This window comes from Prorops nasuta, unplaced genomic scaffold, assembly GCF_024137725.1.
Source record: "Prorops nasuta isolate Cenicafe-Biocafe unplaced genomic scaffold, Cenicafe_Pnas_1.2 PNAS00010, whole genome shotgun sequence".
Classification (NCBI taxonomy): domain Eukaryota; kingdom Metazoa; phylum Arthropoda; class Insecta; order Hymenoptera; family Bethylidae; genus Prorops; species Prorops nasuta.
Window position 1 is genome coordinate 2,773,962 of NW_027116807.1, and position 27,345 is coordinate 2,801,306.

The 27,345-nt window shown below is 39.7% G+C and overlaps 1 protein-coding gene across 2 annotated transcripts in view; it reads left to right on the forward strand.

Annotated features, from left to right (window-relative positions):
* Positions 1–2,730: 2,730 nt before the first annotated feature.
* for (cGMP-dependent protein kinase for) overlaps positions 2,731–27,345 on the forward strand; it is a 42,483-nt gene continuing 17,868 nt past the window's right edge. The window contains exon 1 of one of the 2 annotated variants that reach the window (XM_066733321.1): positions 2,731–3,930. In XM_066733321.1, coding sequence (XP_066589418.1) covers positions 3,431–3,930 — 500 coding nt within the window. In that variant the 5' untranslated portion in view covers positions 2,731–3,430. Of the gene's footprint in view, positions 3,931–22,728; positions 25,692–27,345 lie in introns of those variants that run through there. The other variant, XM_066733322.1, reaches the window with a different exon arrangement.

The following is a 27,345-nucleotide window of genomic DNA, read 5'->3' on the forward strand; positions in this document are numbered from 1 at the left end:
CAATGAATAATAAATACGGTTATCGTTTAGTTGATATTTTGAGGGGGCGGGCGTAACTCGGGCGGGGAAAGGGGAGGGGGCAGGAGAGATCAAAGCTTCCACTTGCATCCAGAATCGGAGGGAAGAGTGGAGATGTCTCGCTCAGTTCCTATTCTTCGTCCTTTCAGAGCCACTGATAAAATTTCGTCTTACACTTCAAGGAGTTCGTGCGTAATGCGGCCGCATCGAGCTGCTTCTCGCAAAAAGAAATCGTTTCAATAAACGTGTATATGTATATATTCTTTCCTCCAGTATATATAAACCCTCTATAATTGGCCTTTGATGATCTTCGCGTGGATTATATACGAAACAATGCAGGATCTATATTTTATAGACGTAAAAGATGTAGCAGTGATGTGTGGCTAAAATTTAAAGGTACACGTGGACTATCATTTTTAACATATTTTGTCAACAAATTTTTCGTCTTCTGCTTGCTGTTAGATTCTTGATATTTAATCGTTTGAATAATTAATTAAATGACTGTGCGCTGTATAAGCACTACAACGAAGTTTCTCTATGTTTTAAACGAATAGAACAGTATTTTGATTCCTTCATTTTTTGCAAAAACCACAAAATTTTCACGAACCACGATATTTTGATTAATTTTTCAAGGAAAGTATAGAAAAAATCTTCAAAAATGGAACATAACTTTCCCACGTGGCTCTAAATAATAAGGAAGACAAAAAATGAGAAAAAGGAACTTATCTCCTCGATTTCTTTAAAATACGAGCAAACCTCGTCAGAGTCGCTCTCGCTCGGTAAGAGAGCGTATATAGAACCATTTGTTGAATTATTCAAAGAGATTATTTTCTCGGAATCTATCGATCTAACGTTAGACGAAGAATTTGTTAAGAAAAGATGCTTATACGATAACACACAACGCATCAACCCTTAAATTTTGACCTTGCATCGCAGTTTCACCAAGTATATACAGGAAATTTCAAGTAAAATTTGTGAAAACGTTGGAATTAGTTGTTTGATGAAAGGAGAATCTTGATGAAATCGGGTAAATCTAAAATTGAGAAGATATAGCGCGTTGCGTCGGTTGAACACGCCGAAGCGGCTAATAAGGGATAACGATGGTAGAAACGATAATCGAGTCGAGGGTTTCCGCGGTTTCCGCAGATCCCAGGGCGCTGATTGCCGATTGGTGCTCCGCTGCGTTCGACGTTCTGGCCGCGGGAGCCACTCTCGAGGACCAATCGGATGGCGGGAAGCTCAGCCACAGGACGAATCCGAGTTGATTTCGGGCCGATCCAGCGTTCCGGGACAGATGGACCTGTAACTGATGGATGGCGTACACGCAATGCGATGCAAATTGGCCGTCGACTCACTCCACGGACCGCCAGTCAATCGCTCGGTAGCTCCATGCTATTGCTAACATCGCTATTCTATTATGACGTAACAACTGCAACAGAATTAAGCTAGCTCCCTCTAGGCACACTCGATAACACGCTAACTATCCGTCGAGACGCCAGCGACGAACCAATGTACCACTTGCCCGAGGCAATTCGCTCGCGATCACTCTCCTTTCTCGCCTGCTGATTTTACCACCACATGTATAAACCATGAGAGTATCGACGGAATTAATTCGTTATATCAATTTATAGTGATTCGATACGACTCGTCGATATCAATTTCTTAAGAGAACAACATTTAAACTGCGTTATCTACATTCGATCGTTGTTACTCATCTTAAAGTGTGTTTTATATTTTTTTTATTCTTCTTAACAAACATTAAAATTGCGATTTACGGGATTTTGATAGGATTTGATAAATAATATTGCGAGGTTCTGCGTGGTACCGTTGGTTATAGTAAATGGGAAATATATTTTGTATATACATAGATATTTATTATAGGGGATTCGGTGCTTTATCCATGGGGCTTCCAATCGATCCAAGTCGGTGCTGCCATCGTTCTCCAAAGAAGAGTTCGTCCGCGGTAAATGTAACAACGTATCGGAGGCAGAGATGGCTCTGTAGTCGCGTGGCCCACCACGCCCACGTTCAAAGTTCCATTCAGATTTGTGCGTTCGGGAATCTACCGTCGGTATTCGCGATAATATTTAATATTTCTCATTGATCAGGCTATAGAACCAAACACGTGTTTTTGTATAGGCTCCGCGAAAATGCTCCATTTAGCGTTTTACATGTCAACTTTCTACGGTCCCTGCAAAAACGCATATATACGTAGCTTTAGCCCTGATAAAATGGGAATAAAAAAATTCTGCGAATACCGACGGTAAATTCTCGAACGTAGTTGATTTCCCTTGAAACTCTTACACGCTACATTCGTTACTCGTCAGTGGCTCCATCGAACGTCGAGGATATTAATCGTGTTGAACGCGAAATGCAAAATGTTTTCACGTGGAAAGAGCTCTCGGGCCCTTTTCCAAGGGTCAATCGAGGAACCCGAGTGTCATCGTGCGAGCCCGGTGAAACGAGTGACGTAACTCTCTAATAGTTTTGATCATACGAGACAAATAAACATAAAAAGATGAAAAACAAAGCTACCGTCTGTTGGTAAGAGCAGTTTTGGTGGAGAAGAAAGGGCGGAGTAGAGTCGGTCGGGGTTCCGTTGGACCGAGATAAGGAAGAAAAAGAGTGGAGCGCAAAAGTCTGTTGTACGAGGAAAGATGGAAATATAAAGAGAGGTTGTAGTAACGGCAGTTGTGCGTAGCTCGTGGCCAGCTCAGCAGAGAGAGAGAGAGAGAGAGAGAAAGACTATAAACACATAAGTCGGTGGAACGTGCTCGCAGGAGAGAAGAAGAAGAAGGCTCGTCGCGCGAAGAGTGTCGAGGTCAGCCGAGCATATCCGAAGGAGCGATCGCCGCAAAGGCGAAGGCGCATCGACGGAGCCCCGGCGCTGGCGCTGGCTGCTTCGTTCTCGGGAGGCTCGAGTGTTCGAGTTGCTCGGCTCCGCGCTTAGCGAGAGGGACCCCGCGCGAGCGATACCGAGCGAAAAAGAGAGAGGGAGAGAGTGTATATACATATTTATTATCAGTGTATATGTGTGCGTGTGTGTTTGCGAGCGTGCGGTGGGCCAAGGAAGCGGCAGCGGCGGGGAGAGTCTCCGGGAGGTGGTGTAGAGCAGCAGAGTGGTCGTTCCTCGGGAGATTCGGGCACCGGCACGCCGCCGGGTGAAAAGCATCTTCGACGTACCGAGAGCGACAGAGACCATCGGAAAGTTTGGCGCGCTCGAGGCTGGAGAACGCGAGAAGACTCGTGGGGGGCCTCCGCTTGTTCTCCGGTCCTCCGAGATTGGAGAACGCGTGCTGCTGCGTTGTTGTCGTTGCTGCTGCAGCTCGTCCTGTCCCTCGCGAAATCCTCCTCCTGCGTTTCTCGCGCGGCTCAGTGGCGGTTACGGCGGCGGCGGCGGCGGCTCGGGTGAATGGACGAGGGAATCGAGTGCAGAGTGCCACTGGGCGACGCCTGCGTGTCTATGCGCGTGTGCTTTGACTCCTTGTGCTTCTCGTCGACGCAGCAGCGGCTCGCCGACGAGGAAGACGCCTCCTCGCAGCTGTCTCGCATCGGGACTGCCAGTGGGACAGCCGTGGCAGTGGTCGCGGCTGCGGCTGTCGGTCCCGCCCAGCAGGGCCTCATCAATCCATCCTCTTTGAGCCCCGTTGCGATGGACACCCTCAGGGAGCTCCAGGAACTCCTCAGGATCAAGGATGAACGCATCGCGGAGCTCGAGTCCATCCTCTGCAGGCGGGACGCGGAGATACAGGATCTGCGCAGTCATCTCGACAAATTCCTCAGTGTTTTGCCCTTCAAGTCTCCGCTCACGCCCACCAAGCCTAGACCCAGGAAGCAGAGGGCTCAGGGTATCTCGGCGGAGCCTCCTCTTCAAGAACTCGCGCCGCTCAACGTCATCGATAAGAGCGACAGGTTAGTGTGTCACGCGATTCTTCTCCGAATTTCTTCCACGATCCGTCTGGATAACCTCGGGACGTTTCGCCTGTAGGAGTTTGTTCCTGAAACAATAACCAAAAGTTGCATTCTTCCCTCTCTTCGGCATTTCAGCGTTCTTTCTCATATTTTTCTCCGCCGAAGTCGAATGAATTTTACGAGTGTTTCTTCTCCAGTTTCTCCACGAAATTCGCCAAAGTTCTTTTCGATATGATTTTCCGTGTGGCAAAACCGGCGGCAGCGAAACCGAGCGGTTTGTGTGTTCGCGCGCACGCGTGTGGCGTCGGTCAACACCACGCATACACGCGTCGTCGTGTGTACTCCTCGCGCCGCGTTGCTCCACTCGCTCCGTACGCTCTACGCTCTCTGGATGCACCACGTGACTCGTGCGCGTCCAGTGGTTTTCCGTGCACCGCGAAAATGTGGCGTGATCTCTTCTCCATCGAGGGCACACACTCGCGGAATCGAATGTCACGTGGGAACCTCCTAGCTTTCTCCGCTGACCAAATCCCACCTGATCGATTCTTCCTATCTATCAGATATGACCTTGAAATAACGATTACTCCTCATGGACACCCACGCGGTCCGGATTTATCCATCGTTCAATCGGATCGCTCTCCCTTACGCTAAAACCAAACGCTTAGCTCCATTTATCGCTCGTAAAGAGCGCGAGTGTTTGTTTTCACGGAATGTACATTTATCACCGATCGGTTCCAACGTGTACGGAGGAACGGTTTTCATACGCATTGTATACAATAAAAATACACGCGAGGCTTCACTTGATTCTTCTATTTTCCCACAGAATACACACACATACATGGATCTCTCTTGTTTTTTCTTTCATGCAATTTGTCCGCACACACCCTCTTTGCAGGATTTAGATTTTTATCCGTTGGATTTTGGCAATTGTAACTCGCTCATTTTTACTCGCTCACGAGCTATTCACGTGTATTTCAACGTCGATTCGGAGCAGCAGTTACAGATTGAATAAATATATCACGCATGTCGATGGATATTATTGGATATATCTACAGTTTTTGTTTATATATATAAAAGCATACATAGTGTACTAAATTCGCTGGTGGTTGCAAGAATATTTCCGCTTTACGTATAGGGACCGTGCACATCAACACAATGACAGTGAGATGAGAATGTGTATTGGTGTATATGCATACTATCAGCGCAAACTATCGGTCAATTTTCGCAGTTTTTGAGTGTAATTTATTTATACGTATATAGCTACACATTGACACTTCTTTATCATTGTGTTGATGTGCACGGTCTCTATATATACTCGACACCTAGCTGCTTTCCTTAGATGGGACTTTTATCAGCGAATCACAGTGGGCGTCGTACAGAAATATTCGCTTTGCCGCCATTTTCCTATATAATTCTTGTACACGTGATCTCTCCGGGTCACTCGTGATTTTAGTGCAAATCGAGATATCGTTGGAAAGGATTAGCGAATGTTATTCTGTGTGGAAGTTACGTGGCTTCTCGCACTTTTATGCCAATGAATTCATCGTACGAGCAGAGATAAGCAGTCTACGCGCATAAGCGCTTGCAATATATATATATATATATATATGTACACTTGGCTGGCACATTGGACCTTTACAATTTCAGACGCGAAACTTTACCGAATTCTTCTGGCATTATCTCTCTTACAAAACTGTAATTTCAATCAATTGGATATTTAATTGTTAATTAACACTTTTTCTCCTCCAACGACGACTCGGAGCCTCGTTCTTGGGAACAGCGAGATTGGCAAAGTACCTGTATTAGCAGAATTGCGAAAGAGGCCAATAAATTTTACCGTAACTTTACTGGAGATTCGATAGCCCATTATGCAACGCCTCGTAATATAATGACGAGGTATAATTGGTAATGTTAGATCATTAATCATTAATGGACCTGCCAATTGCGAGAAAAATTGACGAACTATACTTTATTACAGTGTGCAATCTCGAGTACAACAATAACGATTAATACACGCTTTATCACAAATCGTTTAGCAAAACCTCTCCGAATGGAGCCATTCATTTTTCCAACGGCAAAAATGCATAAAATTCAGAGATTCGCCACGCATTTTCCCTCTTAACGGGCATTGTACGCTCGAACCATCCCGTGCTATATCGGTCTAGTTATCTAAACAACTCCAATTCTTGTAAACAACATTTAAATAAACCATCTGCTTGGTTTTCTTGTCTTGTGCCAGGAATCTGTGTTATATATAGGTACTGCCTGAATTTTATTGTAAAACGTTATTTTTTTTTTTAATAAAACAAAGATTTTTCCTGCTGTCACTATTATTAATGATTATCCCTTCGAAGCCTCTGTGTTCGCTGACAAATTAATTGCGTTACAACGTATACGCATAGTAAAGTAATATTTTAAACTGCGACGATTACTCGCAAGGTTTGGCACGGAAATTGGCGCCTGGTTATTTATCCGACTATGAAATATCGATTCGGGCATAAAAGTGTGGTTAAGTTAATATGAATTTGTGTGTAGCTCGCATATATACATACATATCATTTCGAAGGCAAAGTGATTTAAGGTGCGAGCTTCGAGCCGGAGATAATTTCGCGTTTTTTTCGCGATCCAGATTGGGGCCGAGGCTGTCCCGACCTTGGCTCGGTATCTCAAGATCGAGAAGCATTCTGCTGGTAGCATTATCTTAATGTCACGTGCAGATAAGACATCCGGGCACGTTTAGCCGCATCCAAGTGATTTGGAATGGATCGAACGACCGGCTCGTCTCATCTAGCATGCTCCATTCGTTCTATGCCTCGCATGTGTACGACGTTTCGAAAGTTTGCCGCCTAAGAGGCGCCTAGACTGTTTCTCCAAGCACCCAGAAAATACTCGTTTATGCACACTGCACGCAACGGCGATTACTAAAATCGCAACAATTTCTTGTTTGCATAACGCGTCTTTAACCATTCTCGTCAGCCAGGTGCTTCCGAGAGCCAAGAGGACTCTCCTACGAGGGTAGATTATATATATATATATATATATGTCATACGAGATTCATTGGATAAATCCAATAAGTCACGAGCAAATCCCCCTCGTCGACTCCTCTCGAAAGAAATACCGACAAAAATATTACTTCGCTAGAATGAATCTCGCTTAGACAATTGGGAATTAAAATTATTCTTACTTGTTCCACGAGAAAATACTTCAAAATTGTTTCCAGATAAATTTGATTTTATTATATTTATTCGTACTAACGAAGTATCTTTCGATTCACTCGTTTCGAGGCAAAAATTCAAACGACCTTGGCAAAATCGATATTTACTAATATTTTCTTTCTATTCGAGGTAGATACAGAAAAATCACCCGGTATATAAAACATTCTTTCATTTTCCTCCAACTTATTTTGCATAGAAAACTTTGATCGGTATTTAATGTTGCACCGTTTTATCCGAGGCTGAACAACGGAGGAGCGTATATATATATATATATATATATATATATATATATACCTCGCGAGTATACTACAAACGCAGCGTGCATGTCACACTGTGCGAAAGTGGCAACGCCGGATCGCGAATCACCAGCATAGATCTCAACGTGTGCGTTTGGTAGCTGCATGCGATGATTCTCGTGTCGAGAGAAATATCGGAGAATTTGCTATATTAAATTGGCAAAGAGGCGGGGCGGGGGGGGGGGGGGTGACTTTCACGAATCGGCCAACGCGGACCATAAGGATTCCTGCGGTCCCGCCTGATCGAGACCCAGGTCAGGATCGACAATGTTTAATTTTAGAGCTGCTCGCTCGCTCGCTTCGTTAAACGACGTGGATTGTCGCTTTCGTCGCTTCGGTCACCAACGAGCCGTAACGTGAAAGCTGCGTGATCTTTCTACTCCCCCCCCCCCCCCAAAACACGCACACAAACAAAGTTTCACCATGAATTTTAACCACTACCAAGGCGACCGAAATTGAACGAATTTCGCGATTACTCGGAAATTTTCGAGCAACTGTTAAGAAGCAACAGTGTGGAGGACACGTACGTGTTCTACGCGAATGTGTTAATTTTTCACCTTGTAACACATTTTTATCGTTTAAAAGATTGCCAAAATGGTCGTACCTGCGATGCGTCAGTATGCATATCACGTTTCTTCCATTTTTACGTAAACGTCATTGGCAATAAATGCGCGTGTATATACGACATGTATGTATGTATTTCGCTGGAAATTTAATATAGCAGCACGCGTACAGCGATTCTAAACAAGAGTCGTGCATTACGAAGTGATTAAGCTACTCATCGGAATTTTAATGGCTACGACTAATTTGCATCCACCTACTATTTCGTAATACGCGCGTGTGTGTAGTGTTCTCCTCACGGGTTCTACGCGAGGTAAAAACTCGCTCCTCCTCTTTTAACTTGTCTGGCACGTACCGAATCGTCGCGTTTGAATAAAATAGAACCGTTTGTCGAATGTGACGTCACTCGGATTAACGCACACTTTGCAGGCGCGCGCTCCGCAGTTTTCGAGAAGAAACGATCGTTCGCTGCATGGACGCTCTCTCGTTTCACCAATCGCTCTGTAAACGATCGACCATCCACGAGGAAATGGCGAGACTCTGATCAGTGCCACTCGATCCACACACACACACCGAGCAATTTCACCGCGCAATCACCGTCGATCGATGCAAATTGTGTTTTCTTACTTCAACTTTCCAGCGACCTCTCGTTTTATCTCCTCGACCACTCGTGCCTTATCACAGGTTCTTCTTCTAAATTTTTATTTTTTTTTTTTTAAGAAAAAAATGTTGAATACACAATTGCAGGTTTTCGCTGGTGTACAGAACAATGCGTTACGAGGATTTATCGCGCCCTTTTGGAGAACTACCTTTCAACGATCGCCTCATTAACGAGGAGCATTATTCATCTTTATGATTCGTTTATATACGATTAGATTATTTATAGACCTCGCGCAATTCCCCTGGTAACACTCGCTTGACCGAAATAATACCATTAACCTGTAAAAAGCTGCTCTATTTTTAGCCTCCTTCGCTATTACTTTCTCGTACACTCTGCAAGGTCGTTGCGTATTTGTATGATACTGTTGCTCCGAAAATGATTTATTGCAAAGATCCCCCCCCCCCCCCTCTTTTCGCACTTTTCATATCTACATGATAACGCACTCGAGGTTTTACACCCGTGTACATAACTAAGATTCTCTGTACGTTGCGAGAATTCTATTGCAAAAATAGTTCCGAGTGATTAGAAGCAGGATAGAAGTGTTTATTCTAAGGCCAACGGTGATGCTCCATTCTCGAGCAACTAATCTTGAAACTTTATTGCGATTCCATAATTTATCTGTGGTTTAACCTTGTAGATAGTGCTTTTCGATGTGGATCTCTCAATTAAAACTCCACAGTCATATCCTCAGGATGACTCTACCGTTTTCACCCGCGGCTCCTTCATCAGCATTATCAGATGTAATTCGACTGGTATATACGCGGTATTCCTTAAGGTTTAAAAATAGACGCTCGCTCGAGTCTAAAAAAAGATGAATTGTTCAAAGGCAGATACAATCTATGCTTCGAAACGTTTGTGTTCCATGTTGAAATTACTCAACTTTTACACGTCGCACGATCGCTGTAATTGCTAGTTTGATTTATCTCTCTCTCCCTAGCTGTGACTATATTCTCGAAAGATCCTACAATTTCAGCAACTTATATTTAGGCTCGATCTTGCGAAGGCAATCGAGATTGAAATAAATACTTCGGAAGTACCTTTACGCAATAACTCGTATTGATCAGCGTCGATATTAAATTGCAGTAGCGATTGGATCGTTTACTTCGTAAAACGATCGTGTATGCGCAGGTTGCGTGGATATACAAATCTCTCGTGTTACGTTTTACGGATGCAACCATATAAATTTGGCGGGAAATTCAAAAACAGTTTATTTTATCTCTCTCTCTCTCTCTCTCTCTCTCTCTCTCGAGGTACTTTGTATACGTCACTTGGGGAAAATGGTAAAGAGCGAAGAGTATTTTAACGAGGTGATTATTAATCTCGGTTGAATCGATCAACGCAGAATTTCTGCCGCAGTTGCGAAGCATCGATTTTCTGGCTCAATTGGGACACGCTGATAAAATTTGCTAATCTGTCATTAACAGGGATGCTCGGTGGGGTTTATGAAATATGTATGCGAATGTTTCTATGATTGTATCCTCATTGCGGTTTTACAATGGACTTTCGCAATTAGTAGGCACGGACGAACGAGTGGAATATCGTCGCATCATAAAGTATTCATTGATAATCGTCGCTGCGACTGGAAAGAGACCGCTTGCTTTTACGTCATTGCATACGATTTATACCGGTCGCTCGATCGGTTGGAGAAAAATCCTGCGCGAGGAATATAATAATTATCCTCGGTACGCGTTAAAGAAGCACCAACGCGTTTAGCATTTTCAGCCGGAGGATTATTCGGTGTAATTGGAGCACGATTGCGAGCATCGGTCGCGTACGGAAGAAGCAATAATGCGTTTAGCATTTTTCAGGAGAATCCAGTCTGTAATTGGAAAATGTGCGCGTGAAACTTGTTACTGGAATTGGAGGGAGGACGCGGTTTCCGGAAAGGGAGCCATTGGCCAGCAGGCACGAAGAAAAGAGGAGTTAAATGTTCTCGAGGGATTCGAAAGCGTAGCTCGAGGGGATAATCAGAGGAAGCATAAAATGCTAATAAAACAAAATGGGGAGGAATCACTTATTGCACGCGGCCTATTAATAGCAGTCTATAAATAGAACTGCCTGCTGCTTTTCAGGGAATTCCAGTCCAACTACGGATTCTAACACGTTCGAACCAAGCGCTCTCTGCTCTCTTTTAATTATACACTCCGCACAGTCTCGGATCCTTGTTTCCTCCGATAGAACGCCGAGTCTCCGGGATTAATCATTATTCACACACTGGCAAGAGTGTTCTAGAAATAACGACGGACAAAGGAAATTATAAACTGTATATATACGTGAGATTAGTCAATTCTCACTCCTCCCAATTCTTTGTCAAGTTGTGAATCAACGGTTTATCGAGTATAGATATAGTTTTCTTAGAACGCTTTGAGTAGACGTTACTGAAGAGGAAGACGAAGAGCAGAAGACGAAGAGCAGAAAATGACGATGATGATACTTTTTGGACAAATGTGGTTAATGCTATATTAACTAAATTAGTTATATTTCTTCTATATATATATATATATATATATATATACAAACTATATATAATACATAAAAGAGAAGAGTACACAGCTTTTGGAATTTCCAGTGATATCTATTCAAGGTCTATAAATAGATATCGAAGAACGATGAGAATCGTATATACGGATTGGGGGAGATGTAGAAGAGGGTACAGGTGTCTTTTTTTAGAACGCTTTCGTCTACCGTATCTCCTTCCGAGGGTTATAAAAGTCTGATGAACACCTGCAACGACGTCCCACGAAGCCATCGGAAATCGCCACGGACCGGTCTTGGTGAATGGAGAGAGGAGACGCGTTTCTTCTAACGCTTTACCATACTCGAAACTCGTTCTCCGATACCAGAGGCGCATCTTTAATGGCCTCGTTCACCGTGTTCAACGCGTTCGCATCTACCCCCTCCCCCTCTTTCCGATTCTCGTGCGTCTTCAACTTTACAGGCGCGACCCGTCATCCTAACGTCTCTCCTAAAACGCTAGTCCTATCGCAATTTATGCACTCTGTACCAAAACACATTCCTTCTCAAAAGCCTTAATTTATTGTCTTGTATTCTTCAAAATCACCCATTCAACATTTATCCATGGAAATTTCTCTTTAACCAAACTTGGAGTCACTCTCCTGTTGTGTGACAATGTTCACTAGAAACTCTCTTTGACATTCACCGTAAATGGTGATACTCTCGGTTTCTAATAATCGCTGTCAGTCGGTAGTCATCGTGACTTTTCATTAGTATATAGAATTTATTTTTTATAAAAGACAATAGATATTTTTTGCATTCTAAGAATCAGAAAAGAGTTCCATTTTCTCGTACAATAGGTATTTCCCTTTTAAATAACTTTAAATTAACATTTTTATCTGGACTAAATACAGTACTTCCACATTTGGAGTTAGTCATGATACCAGAAAACTTTTCTCACGTCGTGGCAAGTTAAAGTTAAAACGACAATTTTTCTCGAATGATTTATTTGGATTTATTAGTCCCAAGGAAGATGGTTCATAATTCTTAAAAACTAAGTAATTAAATTATTATAAAAGCAAGTTGTTGATTAATGCCTTATAATTAGTGATTCATTTCTACGAGAAATTGGGAAAATAATGCTAAATTCGTTTCCAGCTATCGACAACAGTTAGGCAATTCTTTCATTTGGTTTTCGGTCCCTGTAAAGAGAGAGAGAGAGAGAGAGAGAGAGATGGGCCTGAAAATAGCTGAGTAACGAGAGGAGGAATAACAATCTTTATGCAGAGCGCACTTAATATACTATCCAGTGCAAGTGTGCTCGCATTTGGACCAAACGAGTTCACACCAGTTCCGACTTATTGATAGTAGCTCGCTCATCAAATTTCCAATCTATTCTAGTTTATTATTTACAAACATGTGATCTATGAAAACAAATATATTCCCTTCCGTTTATTCCTTTTGCTCGTCCACGATTCAGTTTCTTCAGTTCCTACCAAATAATTAATATACGACACAATTCAGACAATTGAATTAATGCTAAATTAAAAATTAGACTTTTCAGTTGAAGAAGTTATAGAAAGTACCTAAGCGAAGGTATTGATAAAAATATGATTGAAATTATTATTTACAAATACGTTGTCTCTCTCCATACTCTCCATACTCTCTATCTCTCTCTCTCTCTCTCTCTAATAGAGAGAAAGAAAGAAAACAAATATATCCTCTTTCGTCTATTCCTCTTGCTTGTCCACGATCCAGTGCCTTAAGTTTCTATCAAATAATTAATATTCCTAATGATTACTTAATACACAATATAATTCATAGAGAATTCATTTAGGGTGAAATTAAAAATTAAGTTTATCGTTTGAAAAAGTTATAGAAAGCAGCTAGGCACAAATATTGATAAAAATATTATTATTTAAAAAAACTTGTAATCTATGAAAGCAAATACGTATACTCTTTTTCATTTATTTCTCTTGCTCGTCCACGATTCAATTTCTTCTTAAGTTTCTATCAAACAATTGATATTCCTATCAATTATTTATTATACAACACAATTCACAGATAATCGAGTTAGCACCAAATTAAAAATCAGATTTATCAGTCGAAGAAGTTATAGAAAGCACCTAGACGAAGGTATTGATAAAAATACGATTGAATCTGAACCAGCTGCTGGTTCTCCTGCGCAGTGGCGCTCATGTTTTATCGCACGTATCAACGTTCCTCGCAATAAGCGGGTTCTTATCAGTAAGAAACCTGCGTTTTACTTGCGTTTACTCAGTCAACGCAAAATTACGAGTCTCTCGTACTTTTTTCGCACGCTTCGGAAGAATGTGGCTGCTCGATCGAACGATAAAAAATCTTAACAATTTACTAGCTAAAAATACTAATTATTATTATTATAACATTAGACGATAAACTGCTGATAAATTATATCGTATCGATGAAATATTAAGACCGTTAGGTGCAAGTACGCGTATCAGCGAATTCCTCTGCGAGATGCGGTTTAACATCTGCTACAAGTTAACTTCCAGATAATCTACGACTATTCTTGGTAAAAATCTGATTCTACTTACGACTAATCGAATCAATTCAAGAAAGCTACTGATTAAAAGGATCGTAGAACTTAATCCACCGATTAAGTAGGCGAAACACACCCCAGAGAATTTTATCTATATCGACAAGTTCAGTTTCACTCGGAGAAAACGCTATTTTAATCGAAAGTTTTATTTATAAAAATGAATCCCACGCATTTATTACAGCGGACTGATGAAAACCGAGCACCGTGCACGAGATCCAGCGAGCTCTGATAAAACTGTCGCCGCGAACAGAGTCATATTCCCCTTTACATTTGCCAGCACAGCAGCAGCAGCAGCGAAAGATTCCACCTAATGAGTCCGTAAAAAATTCAATTCTCATTCCAGCAATTGCCACGATTGGTCAGGGTGTACACTGTATAAAAAGTGGCCGTACAATCGAATCCAGCTGCTGGAATTTTTATTTTTTCCCCGACGAAAACAAATACAGCAAACCAACCGACCCAGTTTAACAGTTTCTGATCACTGTAGGATTAGAGCGATTTATCGTCTAATAGAATGACCAAGCGAACGTGTTGGTCTAAACTCGAGCGAGATACGCAATTGGATGTCTCCGAAGGATGAATAATTGCATAATTTCAGCTTTTAATTTTCTTATTTTATCTCAGTGCAAAAAAAAGTGTAGCAAACCAACCGGCCGAATTTAATATTTTCAGATCATCGTAAGGTCAGAAGGATTTATCGTTTAATAGAACGAAGTGAACTTATTGGTCTAAACTCGAGCGAAATAAACAATTGAATAACTTTAAAGGATAAGTAATTGCATGATTTTGGCTACTAAAATTCTTATTCTTTCTTAACGAAACAAAAAGAATTTATAGAAAACCAACTAACCGAATTTAACATTCGTAGATCATCATAGAATTCAGAAGGATTTATCGTCAAACATAATGAAGCAAACTTATTGATCCAAACTCGAACGAGACACACAATTGAGTAACTGTAAAGGATAAATAATTGCATAATTTCAACTACTAAAATTCTTATTCTTCCTCAACGAAAAAAAAAGAATTTATAGAAAACCAACGAAGCGGATTTAACGTCCCCAGATCACCACAGAATCAGAAGGATTTATCGTCGAATAGAGCGACGAGGCAAACGTATTGGTCTAAGCTCGAGCGAGATATGCACTCGGGCGTCTCTAAAGGGCGAATAATTGCATAATAACTGCACACACTCTGCGAGTGAATTCTATTTAAAGACGAACGAAGTGCAAATCGGCGAGTTAAGAGGAACGGCGAGAGTGGGCGAAAGTGGAAGAAATATTCTCGTCTGGAGATATATATTCCTTTGGAAGGAGTAGAAAAAACTCGTGTATGTTTCGGTCCTCGCCGTAGCGTCTCGTCCGTCTAAGAACTCTGATTAATAATTATGAAGGTTTTATTCAATTTCCTATAGGTCGCTGTTGACGTTATTACGAGCACCGCGTGGCTCTTGAAACGGGATGAAGAGTGGCATCGAGACTCACGATCCGGTGATTTATAAACCGCTTATAATGTTTGGAGTTGCTATTTTGGTCCTGCGCCTCCCACCATCCTACGCTCCTTTTTCCTCAAGGAGTTATCTCGTCTTTTCCTCCTCCCGTTCCTATATATATATATATATATATATGTATATACTGCCCGAACCCATCGTTTGCCCAGTTGCCACAACTGGCGACTGGATATGCACCGGACCAGAGTGTTGAAACCAGTCGAGTGACGTCACGTATAATTACTTGTTTGATTCCCCATCTTCCTCTCGGATCCTACGCCCCGGTCTTCTGCACGGACAAGCTTCGTTTTTCACCCAGTTCCACTTTATTCCTCAAACACCAGTTTGTCCATTGAGATATTATCTTTAGTGAGATAAATTGTACTAATTTTCTCAGACTAAGATCAATTCGTGACATCGATAAACTAATTTTATTAATGTTGTGAATAATTATCTAGTTATTCACAATATCAATAATCTTAGTTTATCGACACGACGAATAATTGTTGATAGGTTGAGGAATAATCTATTATTTTCCTCAGTGTTCGAAAAACTTCATTCCAAACTTCGTTTTTCGATTCACCCTCGCAGCGTGCGAGGTACCTTTATCCGCAAAATTAACATAGAAATTATTGCTTCTCTATTTTTACACGTGTTTGTTACCAAAACACATAAACGAGAAATTTTCCAAAATGACGAATTAGAAACATCTCAGCTCTCTCTCTCTCTCTCTCTCTCTCGTAGGTTTCACTCACCGATCGATATCGCAGAGATATCTCCAAAAGGCTCGTGTTTAACAACTCGAGGAATGTTTTATGTAGTATACATATATATATATATATATATATAAAAGAGTGGAAAAATTGGAGGGTCCGTGCGAGAGTGTAATTTTGGAGAAAGCGTCCTTGCAACTCGTTCCTCTCGACTTTTGTCTCTCGACAGACAGAAATTCAGAGGCTCGCTCTTAACAAGCTTATCCACTCGATATTGCGAACGTATAACGTTTTATCATTTCCCTCCATTCAATCGAATATTCCTCTTCGTTCTACCTGTGTAGAAATCGCCTACGCGCCATTCTTCTCTTCGAGTTGTCCTTCGGAGATGAAAAGTCGTTTCGTGTTCCGCGACGTTACTGAAATCTATCGAGAATCTCCAATGATATTTCCAAGCATTGTATCGAGGATTGGCCAATACACAGCAGAGCTCTCTGACTTTGAAAAAAGAAAGCAACGAGCCACTTGGCTGAATAAAAATGTACAGCCAGCTAATAAAGTCCAAACGTGAGGTATTTCGATTCATTATATCATCGATCGCACCATCCACCACTGTCATTCTCTTGAGAGAGAAAAAAAACTTTCACACTCGAAATCAAACCGAAGAATTTAAAAAACAACCCCCCCCCCCCCCCCCCAAGTTTCTTTCTTCTAATCGTCGAGCTTAAACGCGTCTCTGTTCAGCAGCTTGTAAATTATAGCCCCATTTTTTGCACCACTTCAATAGCAGCTCGTTTCGTTCTACCGTTTCCTCGTTCTTTATACGCGAAAGCTATTTATAATAGCCCCGCTGACTTCTAGCTTATTTGTAATTCAAGCTTTGCGGAATACGAATGATTATTTACTGGCTGTTCATCGTTTCTTGCTATTTAGCGAACACGCGAATAATAATCCTGCAGTCTCCACTCGACTTCCTTTCTTCGGAGAGTTTTTGCCGTTGCTTCCATGGATATTTGCGGCCGGGCGTTATGTTTATGCATCGTGCGTTCAATCGAGTAACTCAATGCCAGATGGTGGTAAGAATTCACTGTGCAGGAGCGAAGAGAGAGAGATTAAAAAAGGATTTTCTGATTCTTCCGCTGCACTGGGTCCTCTCTATTGCCTGTGTTGGATTTCCTCCACCCCCCCCCCCCTCTCCCCCACCACCCATTTGGCCCGCGGCACGATTCTCTTTCCCTACAGAGTGGTCGTAGTCGTCGTCGATTCCCCAACGTCCCTCCGCCGCGCTTATCGCGCCGTGGCTAAAAATAGACCTCGTCACGGCCACCGGCGACATTTGAAAAAGTTAAAGCCATAGCAGCGAGCGCGTGCACGCTCGATACGAACGGGACGGAAGGGGAAAGCGTATATCACGAATCTCGCTCTCGGTTCAGTCAGCTCCTCCGTTGGCCCCGATGGCGCACGCACGCACCACTCCTTCGACCAGCGCGACGACGCTCCAACTGAGCTCGTTGCCACCGGTGGCGCCACTTCTCGTCTCTTTTGCCCGTCAACTGCTGCTACCTAACGGCCGCGGCCGTAACTACTCTCTAGCGCGGCGAGTCTTACTCGGTCGGTAAAACAGAACGACTGTCTTTTAGCTTGCACGTGTGGCGTTTTGTCTCGTAGATTATTCTGCGTGAAATGTATACAAAACTTTGGTGGATAGTCTAATTGAGAAGGGTGTATTATATTTTCTTGGGAAATTCTTTAGTACCATCTTGTGGAAGTATACATATGTTGTCTTTCAACTCCAATGGTATATTAGTTTTCTTGAGAGTTTTCTCAGAGTTCAAAGGGGGAAAATAGTTATTTTGCTTGCAAAAAGAGGTCTACAACTGCTCTCGATGAATTTTTCGTGCTTGTTTCACCTTCTTTTCAGTCGTTCTACAAATCTTTGGGTTTTTGTACGTATATCTGGATAGATATTTCTTTCTTACGCTTATTTACGAATTTTAATTGCGAAATGAATTTACCGCAAAAAGTAATCCGTGAATCTTGTGCGAGGTTTTCGAAGTGGTTGAGCGTGAATCCTGAACAATCGTAGTATACACAAGTAAAAAGCGAACGCGTATGTACGAGCGTTGCGTAAATCGGTCATCGACTTTCTAAAAACTGTGTGATAAAATCACAATCTTTTAATATTTGCTTTGTTTTTCATTAATTTTAATTACGAGAGCACTATTTTTCTACAGACGATCCATTGCTTTATGACAAACATTGACGTTGATTGATAAATCGTGCGTTGTGTGGGATAGAACAGGCGGAGCCGAATATTAATATGCATCTAACTTCGCGTAGCTTGTATCGATCGACTCGATGAGATACAACCTACTGTGGATGATTGCTGAACAGTAAAGAGTACACTGCTGAACAATTCTGTAGCCCCACGATTGCCTCGTTTCTCTTTAGTTGTAATTTTATGGAAACAGTCTTTATACACAGTTTACCAATAATCCTGAAGCTTCAAGGTCAAACTTGAAACATGTAGCACCATTTACCCAAGTGGTAACCCCGATTACAGTATAGGGAAGTTATAAAAATAGCATTGACTACACACTTTCGCTGCCGAGACTATTAAAAAACCTTTCGGAATCGAAAAATTCGAATTGGGCGAGTCATCCATTGCCGAGTAACCATCGATGGTATCACTAATCGACAAACGACTCTGCATCATTGCTTTCTCTCCTTTCTTTCATCGCTTTCTCACTGACAACAGACGCCAATGGGAATTTAGAAGAAAGTCCTCCCAGACACGTGATACGAAAAATCTACACCGGCCATTAACCGCGTTCTTTCAATGTTTTTGCAAAGTTACGCAACTTCATGGCGAATTAGTATCAGAAATCTCTCTATTCTTGCGCGATTACTGTACCTTTTGTCGCGGCTTGGTGCGCGCGATGTACCCAGCGAGCCATGTCCGATCTAAAATCAGATTTATTACGCCAATGTTTCCTCGTAGCGAATATTTAGCTCGTGCCAGATCTTTAACTGTCTATATTGGCCGACGCGTCCAAAGCTGATAAACGAACCCACAAATTACGCATCCCTCGCTGGCCTTAAGTTTTTTTCATTCTTGCCAATTAAAAAGGTATTTATCTTATTGCGCGGCTGCTGTTGTTCCAATGCTCTCCGCCAATTATTTTATCCGACGAACCAAAAGTTATTTTCTTTCTCCCTCGTACTTTAAGCAAAAACTCTCTGGTGCTACTGAATTTATTACACGTCAAGCCCTCGAATTATTTATTAAGGAAAAATAAGAATAAAGATTTCTTCCAAGTTGTTAATATTTTGGATCGTTCGATATAACAATATTTGCGACCAAAATACAAATAAACAGCGATGGCCAACGTGCTCGCGAAATGGGCTCTGTGCCAAAATTTTTGATATGTTTTCTGAACTTTTAGGCAATTTATAAATAAGCCTCTCTTGGCATTTTTATCTAATAGAATAAAATATACTGTGCTGAGAACAATTTTAAAGTGTTACGTTTGCAATTTCAAGTAAAACACAGATCATATAATTACATTAGTAACAAAGAAATAATTTATTTTCCACTAAATGAAAATACCTTTTCGTGCCTCTTGAGTAATAAAAATTCGCAGCAATATAGCTGGTTTTGTAATGAACAATGATATAATAATAATAAAATAGCTAGTGTGAAGTGGCTCTGAAAAATCCAAGATGAAATTGCAACACCGCAAATAATTTGAGCGTAATTTTTCTGCCTATTACTTATAACTTGTTTTATTATTAGAGGACAGGTATGATTTTTCTTGCGATATTAATTACATGACTAGCGAATGTTGCACAAGAGCACTGAGCAATCTCCAGTCTCTTACGAGACTGACCCGTCCTCATCACAAATTCGACCGAAGCTGAATAAATATGTAAACAAAAAAAAACTATTGAAAAAACCAAATAGCCAATGATTAAAAAAAGGTGTAATTGGAAGAATAAAATTATAAACGTTATTCTAAAATCTGTGCCCTAAAAAGTGGAGAAACACGATTGAAAAACGAACGAAGAGAAACGTGATCGTAAATGAGATTGGACGTACAACGTTTAAATTATAATTCAAGTGTCCAGCTAAAATAGGATCGTTGAAGGATCTTGCAGCAGTCACGTGTGGTTTGCAAGGGCAGTTTATGGCTAGGCATAGCTATATAGGCGTTGTATGTACCGCGGAGCAACTATTATATTTACCTCGAGACTCAATCAAACCGATTCCTAGCTGCGAAAGTAAGGCAAGGTCATCCCCGTATGTACCTATACACGTAGTACAAGTCACTCGCACGTGAGCTGCCTCGGAGCTTTTGCCATTTTTAAACAAAACCCCAAGGGACATTGATCCCGACACGTGTAAAATCACTCGAGCGATTCGCTAGGTTCGATCAAGGATACGAGACACGACTATTATTCCTTCTAAAGTACTGAAAAAAATAACACAAAAGCCAAATAGTTACCAAACCAAAATAAGTGTAGTTTTAATTTACAATTATTCAATTAGTTTTGTTTAATTAAAATTCAACGCGGTCATTGAACTATAAATCAGCACGTGTAAAATGTGCTGAAGAAAAAACGTCAAAATAAATGGCTTAAATATTTGGATTACATATAGCACATATACATACAATGAGAATTATGCAAAATTTAGTCTTATTATCGAAACATATTTAGATTACGAGGAAAACTGGCTTTTTTTAAATGTTAATCGTACTCTTTAAAGTATATATTTAACTCTCGACTGTTGTTTTATCGTTCGGTTTTTGAAAGAAAGAGAAATGCTTGGCGTTAGATTTTCTTGTATCGTTGCGTCCATCTGCCCATATATAAGAAAACTAGATAATTATGAAAAACAGATAAAGATTGTATACAGGGTGAGGAAAAATCTTGAAAAGTCTTCGAATATCTCGGAAGCTAGGCATATTTTTAAATAATCATTCAAGCGAAATTTGTGGGCCTCAAATTGATCTATTTATCACTTTTTCCTCTCGGCCTGTGTATAATATAAGTATATATACAATACATATATGAAATAATCACAAGTCGTTGATACGGAATTTTGGAAATTTTTGTACAATGAACATCTCGATTTACCTATCACTTTTTTCGCTTATCTGGTCAAAGTCGAGTGTTATTGCCGCGCGTTCTGCGATTTTAGCCGTTTGGTAAAAGAAAAGCACACTGCACATGCCTCTTTCCACGCGTGACAGCAAAAGTGTTCATTAAAAACTCAAGGTTTGCTACCGTGGAACGTCAATGAAAAAGTGACAGGATGAAATGTAGATATTTGTAAGGTGCACGATAATTAATCTCCCTGACTCAATGTCAAAATTACAATATAATCTGTGCTTCCATCCAGAACTAATATCACCTTCAACTTTTCAAAATCTGTAAGTTCTGTTCCAGATATATACTTTGCTATATACCATTTTTATATTATATCATTACTCCAATGCAGATAAAGCCTACACAAAGAAAATATATAAATAAAATCCAATTTGTCAATTTAACTGCATAAAAATGTAAAAATTTCATAGACGGTCCAAATCAATCGAATTAATCTTAAAAAAATACCTTTTTAACAAATCTTATATTCGTATAAATATCCAGAGTCTGATTCTTCGGCTTTTAACTGAGAAATCCAAAGGAATCTATTATTTTGACCATTATATTTCTTTTATTGTAATATCAAAGAGTCTTTAATGAGTTTTCTCGACTGATATTGCTAAGAAAGGCGCGAGTCAACGTCGTCGCGAGTTATGAGAAAACTCTAGTGGTTATTAAAACGTAAAAATAGATCACACGAGCACGCGAGAAGTGGACTCGAAACCGTAAGATTGTGTCGCCCATCAGTAAGATCCTTCAACGATGCTTCGAGATCCCTCTCACTTGCGTTTTATTGGCTTGTGACTTGGCGAGTGGTCCATTTCTTTTCTTTTTCTACTCGTTCTTATTATTATACTCATAAATCACCCGAGCAAGCTGAGCAACTAATGAACCTAGCAGTTTGACTTATGCAACAGTAGAAGTTTAGTTTGGAAAACAGTATTAATAAGCATAAACGAGAATAAAATCTAAACTACTGGAAAGTTCGAAGCAGCAAATGAATCTCTAACTGCGCAACGTCCATCACTGCATGGCATGTGGTCAGACTCGATCAACAGTCTGAAATATCACTTGGACAAATAAACATTTGGAATAAAATTTTTCGATCGAGTATCGCAAAGGCGATGAGATTTGAAAAAGAAAGTGAAAGAGGGTCTGAATTTATATGTTTTATATATGTACATATAATTGAATGTTAGATACTCTGAGAAAAAATCATTCTGTTCAAACAATCGATAATAATTTAATCATTTATTAAACCAAACACATATATGTAACCAGCACTATTTACATATCGATTTATTTTACATCAGAGGACTTTTTGTCTTATGATGTAAACAAACGTGTGAGAGAAGATGAAACAAAATAAGTACCCTTTATAATAATGGAAATGAATTTTCTCTCGAGAATAATTGGTGAGTTTTGGAGGAACGTGTGTGCTAATTAAAATAAGCGAATTCTAGGGGATTATTTGGTTTCACGCGAGTGGAATATCAAATTCTCATCAATGACAATGAAACGAGGTACGCGTTAATGAATGATCGCTATTGGTTCCCGGGTCGCACGCGAAGAAGCGCACAACGTGGGACGAGTGGGAGCCCGATTGGCTTCTAACTTGGTGTGATCCTTGGAGATTCAGTTCGAAATCAGCTTCACGAGTTGACGGCCGTGTCTATATAGGCAGTTCCGAAATTCTAAAAGATGATAGACCAAAGTACACCGTAATTAAAAATTAATTGGTTCAGCAACCTCTGGACTATCGTAAAGTGGAAAGCTTCAATGACTTCTAAATTGGTGTGATAATTGGATATATTCAGTTCGACATTCAAAAGCGACTACAAACCAGAGCATATGCATATAGTTAAAAATTACTTTGTTCGGAAATATTTAAACTTGCCTATAGAACGAGAGCTATGCGATGAATCCTGGAAAAATTGTTTGCTAATTTTGTGCAATTCTCGGAGACTCAGGTCGAAATCTCAACTGCAACGATCGAGCTTAGTTCTGAAATTTAAAGCAAAAATAAAGCTAAGCATACGCATAATTAGAAACTAATTAGTTCAACGATATTGGAACTTGCGTATAGAGTGAGAAAGCTATAACAGCTTCTCCAAAAATCGACCTTCCTGAAATGTAAAAATACACTGTTTTTCTACAATTCTCAATGGTTACCACTGATAACAGCAATTGGTTTCCGGTTCCGGCGTGAGAAAAGAGGACTTCCGAAGACAATTACGTGATTCTCGAAATTCAAGTGCAAATGTCGAAAACTGAGATAAACACGTGCCATATAGAAAGCAATTGGATCAATCCACAATTAATGCGATAGAATCAGCCAATTGCTGCTCATAAAACGTTCGCCTCGATATTATCTAATCTGTCCCCAGGCCCAACTACTGTGTTGCCTTGATTGATCACTACCACGTACACACGCTATTATTTTTTAACCGATAAATGATTCACGAAGCGTCCAGTGGTTCAAACTCGGTTCAACGGTTCATTCCACAAACTTTTACGTGTGATTTTATTCGTCGGAGAACCGAAATTAGTCCAGCAGCAAAATATTACAAGTGGCACCAGAAAAACCACGCAAATAACATTTTCAGTTTGCCAATATTGAAAATATAATTAATGCCTCTGCAAGATTCTTTAATTTGGACAAAATTATTGAGCAAAACCGATTAATTTACGTAGCACGATATTTATTACAGTGACTTGAATTAGGTTTTGGGATGGTCGTCTCGATAAATCAGCGAGGGCTAATTTTAATTTGTTCGGGTATATTCTCGTACAAGGATTTTCGCTGCTATTAAAAGCACTTAATCTCAAACCTGAAGCGATAATCAGTGAAATGGCCTATATATACTATAACGGAGATAATTTCCTATCTTTTGGACATCATTCACGTGCAGTGCTTTAAACTCGGACAAGAGAGAATTAAGCCGAGTAGTCTCTCAACCACGTTGGAAGAAGGTGGAGTGATTCTCAATAACGAATTCTTTTTTCAAACAATGAAAGACGTGGTTTTTAATTAGTAAACTATATTTTCAGCTTCCGGTCTAATGGAAGAGGAGTTAATTTTGTTTTTACAGCATAATCAGTTAAATACTCTATACATACTATAACGGTGATAATTTCATATATATTTTAAACACCATCCATGCGTGATGCTGTAAATTCGATCCAGAAAGAATTAAGCCAAGTATTCTCTCAGCCTTATTGAAACAAGTTAGTGTCTCTTCTCAACGCTGAATTATTTGTTCGAATAATGAAAGACACGGTTCGAGCAGTGAATGATACTTTTAACTTCCGCTGATGGAAGAGAAGTTACTCTTTGATGAAACAGTGCGAAATCCACAGGAAGCGAAAAAATAATGGAGAATTTTTTATCGTCGAATTTGAAGACTGATGTGAAACTGTTCGTTCGAGTTTTCTTACGTAACTGTGGCAAGTTTGTGGCTTAGGGGAAAATCTCGTGGAAAATAAATATAGCCTCTCACCTTTCGAATCTCGTCCATCCAGTAAACTTTATAATTACGTTAGGATCCTCAGAGGATTTTATATTATAGCACAAAAATCACGGAAATCGAAAGTGCAACTCTATCGAACGGGAAAGAAGATAATTTTTATCGGACTCACAAATAAGAATAATTACTCGCCTTTGAATCTCGTACAGTTACGCTACGGTCACCATCAGGATTTTACATTAAAACATAAAAATCGAAAGTGCAACACGCTGAATAAAATAGTGGAATACCAGAATGAGAAAGGTGATAATTTTTTATCAGTCTCACCTTCGCGCGAGCATCATATCGGACTCGACACTTACTTGGCTCGATCGCCACTGTGAATTTCCGCTAACCGGTTTACACGGACAAATAATCCATCTGGATGTTTTTCATTAACCAATGTCTATTTCTAAGATCCATTACGAGGAAACTGCAGCCCGACCAAGGATAATAATAACGTTCTTGCGAACGTTTCGATTCAATCTACCAAGGCTTTTCAAATTTAAGAATAATAAATGGGACATGTACCAATGTGTGTGGTATCGTAAAAGTTTTCAAGAAGGAAAAGATCCAACAAGTTTCTCACTATTATATATTTGTGAGAGGCTTGAGAATTATGTAAGACCTTTTAACCAGAGAATACTCTATTATTTCTATTCCAAGTGTCTATCCTTTCGATTGGCCAACTTCCTATTATAAATATCAGGAAGAACTTTTATCGTTGAGACTATATAATAATAACAATAACAATAAAAGAGTAGAGTGTTAATGGCAAGTAAAGCTGTCGATGGTTTGGGGTCAAAGAACGTCGTACTGTGGACGACGAGAGAGAGAGGGAGAGAGAGAGAGCAAAATGGATTCGGTGCGAGATTTAAAGAGACTGCTTTACGAGAGAACGGAAGCACTGCGACGTCGCGACGAAGCTGTAGACTTGTTGGAAAAAGCTCTGGACGAACGAGACGCCACGATTCGTTACTTGCAGAATGAGATCGACAAGTTCCGGCAGATCGTTGATCTCAGCATGGCTTCCGGAAGGCTTGGTAACGCGCAACGATCTAAACGCCAGGCTATTTCTGCCGAGCCACTCAGGATCGACACCAAACCCGTTATTAAGTTCACCAAACCCCACAGGTATCCTATTATGCACTCCACCTATTTCCACGATTAACCGACTTAAACAGGATTTGCTTCTTCAACGGTTATTTCGGATCGTGTACTATAGCAATTTATATGTACAATGACAAATGAATGTACTCTATCATCTCTATAATTAAATAAACATGATTGTTTCTTTACAATTATTTTAATTTATGTATAGTAGCAATTCAAACGAGATACCAAATGAACGTATTATTTGTCATTAGATTTTCCACAAGTCTAATCGCATCATGATATTTTTTAATTTACTTAACGATACATACGTGTAAGGGAATGTTCTCATTTGGTTCTTTTCTCTATTTTGACTTATCGAGCCGAACAATTTTACGATTATTTCTCGTTTCACAAAACTTCTAACAATTAATTGTTATATTTAACGCTCTTATTAATCGTCTATACTTATTGATTAAAATTGCATTACTAATCGTACAAAAATTTAACAATCTTTAAATAATCAATCGAATAGGAGCTTTATCGACGTACAGTGTGTATATCATATATCTACTGACGATCAATCTGTATACTGTATTATGTGCATAGTTTAAAAATGAATAAAATAACAAAAATATTCGGAGATTACATTACGTTCTTTATCGTGTAATCAAATAAGGCGTTAAATGATTTAATGAGAGAACTCTTTATAATCTTGAGGTAGAGTTTTAACCCTACTGCACTGGTCATACATATTTTAAATTTAAAATAAACAATATGGTATTTTATAATTAAATAATTGATAATAAAGTATTAAATAATAGTTGAAAGACAATGTACAAAAAAATGTTTCTATTTCATGTTCGCATCGCATGCCATTTTATTACCTATGTAATTTTTCATTTTCCTTTAAAACTTAGTAAGTTGTAAAAATATTTTATATACTGATAATTTAATGACGTCTGATGGAAATATAAAAATGAAATCCTTTGTTGTATACACTGGTTTTCAACTATACAATTTAATACTTTTTGGTATTAATTATTCAATTATAACAGGATTTTGTTTGTTTCAAATTCAAAAGACGTCTAACTAGTACAGTAGATATCCATAGTGATAACTACCTTAATTACAAATCCATTGATATCTTTTACGAGAATGATAATGACATGGTGAAATCCTACTTCTCGATGGTTGAGCAAACCTCAACGTAATAATTTCACATTAACAATGGTTGGAAATAAATGCTATATATATGAAAAAGCTGTATTTAAATGATTAATGCTAAAAATAAACGAGAAAACATTTTCACTGTATTCCATATAGGAATAATGACGCACGTCAACTCTACGTGTTGTTATTACATGTGTAATATAAAATATTATTATGGTAGATTAGAGTTGGCCAATCAACGAGAGCAGCTGACTTGTCTAACCAATTAAGAACAATGGTGGAGCTATGAACATGTGGTAGTATTCTTTGCAATACCCACACTGAGAGACTGAACAAACACGATGAAGCCATGAACAATGGAGACTAAAAGTTGAAGAAACTTTAATTCATTTCGTGAAACAAACTTTAAATAAATTAATAAACGGTAGAAAAACAATCCTTTAAAATCTTTCCACAACTAAATCTTGCCATTGCTTTATGTATATATATATATTACATATACTTCCTCGATAAATAAAATGAC